Consider the following 12016-nt stretch of genomic DNA (forward strand, 5'->3'; position numbering starts at 1 on the left):
GACAAGGACCTAAGTATGCGTGTTCAATAAAATATACAATCAAAATATCAGATTAGAAATAACAAATGGCAATAAGAAATGGACAAGTGAATGGAACAGACTCACTAAATTGGGGGTCCAATAATCCCACTACACGAAATGTTGTGCAGTAATCGTATTCGGCGGCGAAGAATATATCCAGAGTAAAAAGGATATTCTCCACTGATAGTTCAAGTGTTAGAAGTAAATTCCACGGTAGGAATTTATCACAGCTGAAAATTGCCACAAGGAGTTATTGTGACGTTCAACAGTTCACACACAAACACAATGATCCAATCTCACAACTTCGGCAAACAACAATCAGTTCAATCGGATGCAATTTCACTGACTCAGCAAAAAGCAGAGGAGTCGCGCCAAGAGATTGTGTATTTCCATTTTCGATTTTAATGTAATTATTGGTACAATAAAACAAAATGTCATGATACGTGTACAGTGTTTACAAATTGCAATTCACGTTTATGTGAAGAGAGTAGAAAATGGGGAAAATGTAACATTGATTTGCAAACCACCACAGTATCCCTTCGCTTATCTTAAAAGCCGGTGGCCTGAACATCCCCACACTCACCCCTAATCTCTTCACATCACAAGTCAGGCCCATGTACTGCTCCATCTAGCTGTCGTTGCATGCACCACAACTGCTCACTCGTACCCTGGATTCGAGCATTCTTATCGGACAGAAACTTCCGAGTGAAAGTAAGCTCGGTCCGTTCTTCTTGGGATCTGTTTTGGGACTACTGTTGTTTCTAATATACGTCAACGGCTTTTCGATGTTCTTGCAAGTCCACATCTACTTTTTGCGAATGACATAAAATCCTGGGGTTTAAGTGCTAGTGACCTCTAAGCTGATGCACACGCTGCAACGCAGTGATGTTGGACTGTTATCTTCCTCTGAATGACGAAAATTGCGTCCATATGTCATTCGGAGGAAACTCAGCTAACATTTTTGTCATGCATGGTGAGAATGGACCATAAAACATCACAAGGGTAGATGCCAAAAAGGGTTCGGGTATCTGGCTGTCTTCAAACATGTCCTTCTCACCGCACTATGAGAAATCGGCTCAAAAGTCATTTTCTGTTGTACGGATGATTCGACGAGTCTTCCCCATATAACTTGCATGCACCTAAGAAGCTCTATGGGACCTACGTCAGAGTGCTTCTTGAACACGCCAACCAAGTTGTCTACTCAGGACGCAAGAAGGACGTAACCTCTGTTTAGCGTGTCCAGCGAGCTGCTACAAACGGCCTTAACTCCTTTGATTATAAAACGCGTCTTGCGGTGCTTGACCTGTTTACTCCGGAGTATGATCGGCCACAGGAAGACCTACTCCTTACTTACAAACTGTTTGAACAAGGTTTGGCTAACAAGTTTTCCATCATTGACCTAACACACGACGGGGACATGATAAGAAGATTTTCATGTTCAGGGTGCATACATTCTCATTTCTAGTAGTCGTTATGTGGAACAAACTTCCTCAGAAGGTTGTTCAGGCCGCATCGATTTCCTAGTTTAAAGCACTTTTGGACGCCTTTTTAGTTGAGTCCTCGCACCATCCCACGCTGAGAACTTAACGAGCAGTGATGCGTTCTTTTTTGTTTGTCTTTTATTTGAGCAGAAGCCGCTGAGTGACAAGAACAAACCCAACCCGGGAAGTTTGGGCAGGAGCTTCGATCTTGTGTATAAATCTGGGAACCCGTGAATTCATGAAAAAGGCGGTCAGTCGGTCAGCACACTACCACTCAACCCGGAACTGCGAATAGCATTGAACACTCAAAAGCCTTCTTCTTCCTACTCGTGTCCACAATCATTCAGCCTGTTGATCCCAACGTAACTAAGCAGTGAACGTCACAGAGCACTGAAAGAGGTCAACTAGGTTCGAATGAATCGTCAGTAATTTGCAGTCAGGGAAAAGTAGACAAATTTTCATCCGCAACAACGAGATCAGGAAAATTGGAGCAACTAGAGCAAAAGACCAGAGCTATCGTTCAACCATGGATCCACTGTACAGACTGTTGCTGATCCATTGACAACACTATCAGATTAAGGGGGACAACTTCCATCCCCATAAAGACAGTCCGTCAGGGATACAGTTTAAGTCTCTGAAACATAATTCTACGTCCTCTAAGCACGAAGTCGCGAGGTTTCCGAACAAATGGTTTTGGACAGAGGTTAGCAAGTCTAACTAGTAAGAAGCAAAGTCGACTACTTGTTCGGTAAAATAAGTACACAGTTTGGGTACGTGTGATCCCAGAGGACATCCTGAGTTCTGCCTAAGAAACAAGGTTGATGAACATATCCCGGACACGATCATCGTTAAAGGACAAGTCACAGAGATTTGTGTCATTGTGTACCCTATTGGCCCCGTTGTGGCGCAGCCATCCCTTCTAACACTAAAGTGTGATGAGCTAAATACCGAGTCTACGGAGACAAGTATTGACGACTTTCTGGTTGAAAAAGAATTCTCAGTGCTCCAGGGCCGGATGAAATCCGCCCAAGTGACGTAGAAAGGGAGAAAATTAATTCATGAACAATTTCTTAAATTGTTTGTGGATTTTCACAACACGGTTCAGTTACTCTGATCTGGGAGGAAGCAGCTACCACATGCCTACGAATATCCGGTGACAACTAGAGAGTGCTCAGACAGAGGTGTCAAAAGGATTCCATACGTGTGAAGTTCACAATGCTTGACTCGCAAAATCCTAGGGCCAGTTTCATCAGTAACGGAGAGTGCCTCAGAAAATTCAGCAGTATGATGAAAACAGTAATAGCTCATACAAAACTGTGTAAAATATCGTTCGTCAAATTTTTATTCAAGCTACTAAGAAGGCAAAGATGTTACACCAGTATTAAGAGGTTCATGCTCTTACATTATATAAATGAACATTTGTGTGATACTGTGGCAAAGTAGAGGAATCACTTCTCCTCTGAAGACGAAACATCAGGTTGAGGAACCTTAAGTTTCATTTAGGGACGAATTATGCAAAAAAAGTCAACGAGAGTCTACTATGATTAAACAAAACACCGTTCAACATAGAAGACATCCACGTGCGAAACATCCTGAGTCACCAAACAGCAGTCAAGTAAATGTCACCCAAATAACACGATTTTTTTCAAAGTACTTCTAAGATGCGAATATTTTGGCTTTTGTAGGTGTGGATGATAGCCTCGTCTCAAGTACCTTATTTGTTGACTTGGTTTAGCCTTTTAATCAAGTTCTCTACATAAAGATGCCTCACAAATTCACAGCATATGAAATTCAGTGTGCACGTCAGAGTTGACAAGTGTGCTTCATTTTTTTGCAAACATTCCTCCATCGAGATTAGTGTAACTTACTTGTGAGCTCCATCGTCCCTTGGATGTCCTTCTCTGAGGCCATTACCCTTTTTTTAAGTTATACCCAACTTCCACTCCGAAAAACGTTGACACATTTATTTCAGTCGTATGAAAACAAACACTACCACTTTTACACATCCACCATGCAGCATACACCAATGTCTCAGCTCCATCTTAGGACACTCAGCACATTGGCACTGTATTCATTTGTAGTCCAGTAACTCACCGTTTCCGACCCATTGGCCGAATTCGGATAGAGCAAACCACACGACGACTCCTATTGAACATTAAATTTGAACCCAGTGAGTCACAACAGTATATTCCAGTCATCTGTAACCTGTGCCTTTCTCATACAAAATTGGAACAAATCGCTTATGTCCATCGGTTACACTGTGCTGCATGATAACTCAGTGGGAGCCGGGAATCTAACCGAGTAGTGACATTAAGTCCTGATTAGGCCGAAGGTTACCGTGTAGCTTTTGACTGTCAGGCTCCCCCCCCAAGCACACTAATCCCTATTGCGATATCCGAAATAAAAAATTCGAAGGGTTAAGTTTTTAATAAACCTTGAGGTCACGTAATCATACGACAAATTAGATTATTTGTGAGGTGGGACTTGTAGTTAGCATAAGCTGGTTTCCCAGCTCGTCATCATAACCTAACTTTACTTGCCGCATTTAGCATGGGATTGAATGGTCCATTAGTCTGGTTCCATCTATCAAGTCGTTGGAAACTATCTGATGACGTCTGTACGGTAGTAGAAGTGTTCAGCTGTAACTTCCTTTCGCTGCAGTGCTGCGTTGTACCCCGAAGGATGTAGCAGGTCCAAGATACTGCAAGCTTGTCCAAATTTAGACAGAAGCATTCGGGGTGCCAAAGTTGGATTCGAACGGTGGACCTTCCAGTCAGTAAGTTCACTTGACTATCACAAACACATGGTAATAGAAAAATGTACCGTTTGTTATGAAACGCCCAGAGCGAAACTATAGTCCCGGCGACCCGTTTTACCCTCGGCGTTCAATATGAGAGACTGAACACTGATATGAGTACTATATTCCATGTTATGGAAAGTGATGACTTAGTCTTTTAAGCGGAGGTCTACTTTTTCACACTGTTTTCAATTCAGAGGATGATAAGTGCATTTTTCCACCTAGGACACATTTCATCAGGTTAGTTTCCACAAATTCTTTTTAATTGCACCAAGCCAAAGGTTCGGACACAAAGCGTAAAGTGTGATTGACAGTCACCTTGCAGCATAAATAAAGTTGGATGCTTGTGCACAGATTGGAGGCGTCAGCTTTTAATGAATTATGAAGCCCATCGAGGCTTTTTGTCGACACTGAACAATGGTCTTAGAGAACCAATAGCGTGGCTATTCAAACAGAAGTTGGAAGTGTGTAGTATTGTTCAAATGGGTATCAAATTTATTTCTTTTCTGACTGACAATACACCCAACGATTAGGAAGAGTAAAATTGATAGAAAGTTCGTATTTCATTAAGGTAAGCTTTGCGTTGAACCAATAAAATCCCTCCGTTTTGGATGGTGTTTATCAGTTGGCGTCAGCAGTGAACACATTCAAATTGCCACTAGGGGTTTTCCAGCAAGACGACTATTCAATCCGTTGCAAATAGGGAATGAGGGCGTGGTTATTGGAGTTATTATTGACAGTTTATTCTGCTAGGCCGGCATGAAGAAAGATGAAAAACTAAGTGAGGTCCAAATGCAGTTTTGAAAAATTCTTGTGGAATTTTTTTCGAGTTGTTTTACGTTTCAAATGAAAACAATTCATATCAAAACAATTCGAATCAATAAACCTGACCAACCAACTGAATAAATAGTTAAAAGTAGAGCAGTTTTGATAAATGTACAGCATTTAAGTCCAAGCACGAGTAGCGTGAACAAACGGCCGAGAACGGAATTCATTCGTAAACCTCCTGTCTATTGGACGGGTTCCCTATCGACTGAGCTGTCAAGGACGTTTGCTGTGCATCATTCTTTTCCATTTAAACTTCACAGCGGATTCGCCATGCCAACTGATACCTAATAGCGTCTTGTAATTAGCCCCTTGTGTGAGTTCCACAATCGGCCGATGGTTGGTACCATAAGGAGCTCCGTAAAAAAGTGTTGTTGAAAGAATATCGTTATCCGCTGTTTAGAATCACTTTTTTAGTAGGCCGCATAAAAATCAAACTGTTGAGCTCATTTCAGGGGGAGACTTGCTGGAAATCAGACCGCTAAAAAGAAAATATAATAGTGAATGTATGTTTTAAACGTTTGCAAAAGGGAAGATGTGGACTAATCGTTAATGGCGAGAGTCAGAAATGTGAGGATCTCACAATGATTTATAGCCCTTACAATTTCAAAAGAGGCAAAGCGGGGTCTTTCTGTTGGGAATTTGTAACCATACATTGAAGAATTTAATATTAAAAATAAGGACCGTAAGAGTTGACAACTGTTTGTGCGTTATGAATTCTGTGGATAACATCCAGTCGTCCAGCATGAGCAGTGCAATCTGGGTTAGAATGTTCATCCTGAACCCCAATTAATCTTCATTGTGGAATACAAATGGATGGCTTTAACTTTACAACTAGCTGAAATGGTTTTGCCATCAGTTTTCAAGACTTTTGATGAGTAAGCAAAAGGAATCAGAAATGTTTTATAATCGGGTTCTTCCGTCAGTTCAATAGGCACACGTTCTAATAGTGAAAATTAAATTTTTATGTTTGGTACCATTAAGGTAGATAGCATGTATATGGCATTTTTATTATCAAAGGTGCAGTAATCAAAACATCGAAGTTGTTAAATCTTACTCACAATGATTCCGTATGATAAACTAGTATCAGACCCATTCAGTAACACCAAAACTAGCCTTAGTCTACATTTCTGCGACCTCCGGTTTCTTTTTTAAGCACTATGCAGATGAGTTTTATGGTCAGCTATATCAGGAAATTTGTTCTAGACAGACTACTTTGGATTCGCTAGTGGGATTTGGTTGAATGCGATTTACTGTAAAGTTGACTTTGTGGAAGGGTGAGAAGCACAATGCTGATGTACTAATGCATTTGATATGTACACAAACGGTTGCAATTTTCGGATTAGAGTCTGCGTTTATGATTTGGCCATCCGATTAAGCTTTACTCGGTAGGTCGGATCTTTGAGATATACTAAAACAGATCACATGAATCTGCAACTTGTATGCAACAAGACAAGACAGACATAAAACGACAACGGGTCAGTTTTCGTAGCTAGAAGTAGGTGACGCGGTGAAATTCTGCCCTAAACTTTTGCTGTTCTGCAGCAGAATGATTGATTGAGTTGGTCAGCGTTCAATTTCACCCATTCTCGCGGTGGTCAAATCAAATACGAAATCAGTGAATAGAAACCGACAAATCGTACCCTACCTTGTGTCAAACCGTACGTCAATTAGCGCCTTCACCCTCATAATCCTTGGTTGAATTTCTGCGCAAGGTGGTTGCACTTAAGGGTGGCCTTTGTACTGCGGTCCAGACGCCAAATCCACTACATATTAAGATTTTCTTGGTTCACATCCAGATGCGCTGTTCCTGATTGGCAGTTACCTTGATCTGGTATGCGTAATTTGTAATCCTATGTTCCAAGCCATGGCAACAAACTCCACTTCAACGTAGATCCCCGGTGGGTGCACCGTTAATTTGTCGACTGGGTTTGATCTGCCATCAGATTTCCGCAAATTTTCCACGTTGAGTGCAACTGGTAATCAATTCGTCACAAACAAAATGTCCCATACAGATCAGTTTACCGTACAATCTTTTCAAACTTCTACAAAGGGATTTTGGTTAAAATCTAAGTTGCTATTTGGCAAAGGCATTGGTAACCGGGACGTTAAATTTGTAGCGTTTGGGACTCCGTAATACTATTTGGGTGTCCGGTGTTTTGAGGTACCCTCAAGCAGCCGGACTATTGTCAGACGAGGTATAATAACGCAACTTGATTCCACGGCTTTTCTTAAATTGCCTACCGAATTGGTTTTATACTGGGTAGATCAAATTCAGTCACCCAATCATTCAGTCCTAGTCGTATCATCACTTCCACCCTCAACATCACCATCGCTATCACGTGCAGTAAAGATCTGCACGTGATAGAAGGTTGTTCTGTGAGATGACTGTAGGCGGAATCAGAGAACCAAGAAGCTACTGAATGGAGTTGTGAGCAGTAAAGCCAAAATGGTCCAACTGATACACATTTTTAGGCTTGCCAATGGCCACGCATTAATGACATTCCATAAAGTTGATCGGGTCATCTTAAGGAGTTTTAAACTGTCCCACAACCCGTTCGACGACATACATTGGGTTTGCCAATTGGTATAGTTTGGGCTTTCATTAACATCCCATCGTCAATATGATCATCACACATTGGTTTTCATAAGTATTGGGGCTACGTAAACAACTACTAATTCAAAAGTCGCTCTGCAGGCGTTCAGTAAACTTTATTTTGCTACCGGAGACCATAATTACAGTGAATCTGTTTTTCTGTTTACCCTGGCCTCGTAGACGTTTACACACATATTTTTGTTTTGATCTGCCGCTAAGTGTGTCATCCGGCTCGATAGATACAGGCTGTGAAATAGGATTTTGGTCAGCGATCCCTTCTAATATATTCATAATGGCTCAGAGTTGAGGAAACATAGTTGAGTGCAATGAAGACAGTTAAGAGAGCTATCAGCAGACTGTATATCATACCTCATGGATATGCGTTCATGACCTGAGACAATAAGTTGGTTCATCTGACACTATTAGGTGAAGCAATCCGTACCATAGAGCATTCAATGCATGTCTGTGTCTTGGGCGCTTCGGACCAAACTCAGTAACTCTATCGATCAAGTGGTGGTTGATCACATCTTTTCGGGACTGTTCACCCCTATGCATCAATTCTATCGAATTTGCTTCAGAGCAGAGATACACCACACGATTTGTCCACTTCATGACTGATTCACTTTGTTTCATTGGAATTGAAGGGGTTTGTTCACAAATTCATCAGCTTTTTTAACAGGTACCGGGTTGACGTGTGTGTCTTGTGGCTTCGGGTTTTGTGATGTTGAACAAGCTACACTGGTTAGGTAATACGGGTGACTTTATATTTACTCCATCAGTCTAATTTTGTTTTTCGTTCGACTCCCCATCAGCCCACACAGTAGAGCGCATTGACTTCTGGAACACACACTGGAGATTGCCACCAAATACATGTTCAACTTATCCACCAGCACTCACTCAGAGACCGAGAAAGCTCAGTGCTTAAGGGACAAAGTGACTGGGAGGTCCGTGGTTGCTCCTGTCTAGGCTTTGGTAATCTGACCATACCTCAGCCCTCGTGTTTCGTTCAGACAGCGGACAACTAGACTCCAAAAAGATGTTACAACTAAAGGATTAATATTACCCAATATTCCAGTCATATCAACCGCCCTTCCTGCGTTCATCAGTCTGATGCCCAATAGTCCAGAGTGCTTCACATCTTGCATTTCAAGGGAATATATCATGCAATGGTGTGTATTTACACTTTCATTTTCGAACCCATGACCGTCTTGTCGCCTTTTGTGCTCTTAAAAAAGCATTTGGCCAACAAATGTTTAGCATGGATACACTTCCCTTCAAAAACTCCAGGAAAAGACTTCATATCATGCATTGCTGACGAAAGCGAATCCATCAAACATGTGTTAACTCCAGTCACTTAAGTTGCGAGACTTTTGCAAGCCAGATGATTCCTACCGTCAGATGTTCGTTGCAGAGGTGACACGCAGCGTATGATCAAAAATCACGCAAACCGTGGCCTGTAATATGCGAATAGATGGCACGAAAACCTAGATGGTTACAGATTGTTTATACACATCATGTGATCTACACAGCTACATCACTACCTAGGTCTTCAGTTATAACGTGATATATCAGGATGGAAAATTACTATCACACTTATAAGCTGGTAAAAAGAACTGAGGGGGTAAATGATAAGTAAGTCATGAACTTCGTATACCAGAGGCTCTAGCGATTTCACAGGCCAATGACAACCAAAGGATAAAGTGTTCTCTCCAATACTACCTAATCTAATTACAAGGGGTTAGGGTGAATTAACCAACAAAGTTGGACACTAGACTTACCCTAAGTCATGGTATTCAAATATACGCTGGTTTCTGGTCACTCTCCACACCCCAACATCAAGGATCACTAAACCGCCAAACAACGGAAGATAGAAGATCTGCGATTTGAACCAGAAGAGGAACAAAAGCGGAAAGGAAACCTGTGAAAAAACGTTAGAAGGAGATTGAAGTTGAGCATATCCAACTGGAGAAAGTGTTCTGAACCGAGGAGTTGTCTATCATGCGTTCATCAGGGCCAAACTTCTTTACTGTAGTGGATAAGAGTATTATCTTTGCCAGCTAGTTCTCTGTGTTGGTTACTGCAAGCGCCCTTTTCTTTTCCAGTTATAACGAGCTGTCTCTGAGCATTCCATTAACCGTAAAAGCGTCGAGTTTCCAGTATCTTTAGAGTACCTTAGTAACTGCACTGTTTTGGTTAGGTCGCCATTTAACCTTTTCTTTTGCAAACAGAAAAGCTGTTGTTACGTTGCACCTAGAAAAGGCGATATCTAAACCCACCAGTACGTATGAAGTCGGTTTGAGAGTAACACTAACCACATTGCACACGACTAAAACCGAAATTCAGAGGAGAGCCTTTGTGGTCAAGTCAAACGAAACATACAAATATACGTGGTGTTGAAGTGGATATACAGCTAGCCAAAAAGGAGGGACAACTCGATTTTGGAAAATGTTTGCAGTGGAAAGCATGCAGTCACTACATATCCAGTACTTGAGGTCCATCCTAGAGTGACCGATCTGAAGTAGTCTTGAAAGTTCCATGGTTGCAGTACGCCGGTCGAGAATAAAAACTAGTCAGAAGTCTCGAACAAATAACCTACCTTCTAGAAAGTGGAACATTCAAGACTCAGCCGCCTAGTAACCCATGAACACTCACACCTTCAAACACATCTCGCAAAAAACCGATATGCTCCGCATTTGGAACACTAAAAGACAAAGTCACATGCATAGTCGTTTCCAGTCAGTACATTACACTCAACAAGCCCTACTCCTGTGGGTTTGGGGCATTGGAGTGAGCTATCTAGTGACATCGTCAGTGTTGAACTTCTAAAGGAAATAGGAGACTGTACTACTCATATGGTTGCTGAAAATTCGTTGACAGCCGACGACGGGTTTCGCCTTTCTCAGGGTTCATCAGGTAGGCGCAGTCCCCGAGTTTCCGTCAACCTCGTGTTCTACCTGAGACCAAATTGCACGAAATTAGCGAATATACACTAATTTGCAGATCGATTTGGTTTTTTTGAGGGACTCACCTGGAGCCCGGCTGAATTTGTCGTTTGTGAATATCGTAGCGACTGAAACAAAATACGGCCTGGTGCAGCAAATTCAGTTGCCTGAAAAAATCACAAACAAGAGATTCAGCTGGGTTCCAGATTAGTCTCTCGAAAAAAAACAAATTTAGTTTGCAAACGCGTGTACTTTGATAAGTGGGAGACAACTTTACATAATGAAACCCAAAAAATGATTATAGACATAAGGTCTTCCAGGTAATTTAGTTTGCTAATTAGTGGTATTTCCTAACAAAAATGTGACAAAACCGGTCGCGAAATGGTATTTCACTAATATCTCCTTACCACATGAAGGACTTAAGCCTGTTAGTGCACATTATTTTAAGTCGAAGCGACAGGATTTGTCATCCGGTGAACGACGCTGGTGTGAGAATGAACAGATCAGTTTCCGATGTGGTGATGGGTTTTACACCTTCCACTGGTTTTCTTTTGCTGACATTCGTTACAAACAAACAATGACCGGTAGTGCGCCAGTAGCTGTGAAATGGCCACAACGGTCCGGATAAATTAGCGCCCTCGGGGGATAACTTATTTCGTATATGCACACGCACGCAACGAGACAGACTTGAGTCGATGGTCGACTCGAATTTCTGCGCTTCGTCCATCCGTCGATTCACATTTCATGCATTATATCCTGTGCTAATTCTGGGTGTGATTGCACATGCCAGGTCTATGTGAGTACGTGGAGCAAGAACAGTGAAGCTGCCGAGTCAACGTTCGGATTAAGCGGTTACAGTTATAGAGGGCGAAGTCATCGGAATACCTTGTTAGTTTGGCCACATAGGACCACCCAAGAGCTTTGGTACACAGCTCTACGTTGTACTTGCGGCACACAACTTGGCACCGTAGAAACCAACATTGGTAAAATGAATTTAGGGTGATTCTGGCAACTGTGGCTGGCCGGGAAAAATAAACCGGGTCAAATTCTGAAACTAAGCTCTTGACACAGTCTCAGTGTTTGTTGTTCGTTTGGGCTGAGGGAAAGTGTGGGAAGATGACCAATGGTGTACTACCCTAAGATTGCCTCCATGATTTCCGGTAAATTTATTCGTGGCCTGTATACGATGAAAGTGGATTTGTATGAAATCACAATGCGGTGGTTTTGAACATATGGAAGCGGGACTGACAGGATCTGAGTTCCCAATACAGTGGAACGTTGGCCTCTGATCAAGTAAGCTTGTGAATTATAAGGTACTGAATCGGAACTAATAATTTGTCACAGGCAGCCAACA

At 41.9% G+C, this 12016-nt stretch overlaps 1 protein-coding gene across 1 annotated transcript in view; it reads right to left on the reverse strand.

The window, feature by feature from the left end:
• Positions 1-12016, reverse strand: part of T265_00814 (hypothetical protein) — a gene marked incomplete at both ends in the record, with an annotated part of 182196 nt that overhangs the window by 2852 nt on the left and 167328 nt on the right. The window contains 2 exons of the mRNA XM_009164686.1: positions 9499-9638; positions 10749-10829. Coding sequence (XP_009162950.1) covers positions 9499-9638; positions 10749-10829 — 221 coding nt within the window. The remainder of the gene's footprint in view (positions 1-9498; positions 9639-10748; positions 10830-12016) is intronic.

The sequence above is a fragment of the Opisthorchis viverrini genome (genome assembly GCF_000715545.1).
Source record: "Opisthorchis viverrini unplaced genomic scaffold opera_v5_8, whole genome shotgun sequence".
Taxonomy (NCBI): Eukaryota; Metazoa; Platyhelminthes; class Trematoda; order Opisthorchiida; family Opisthorchiidae; genus Opisthorchis; species Opisthorchis viverrini.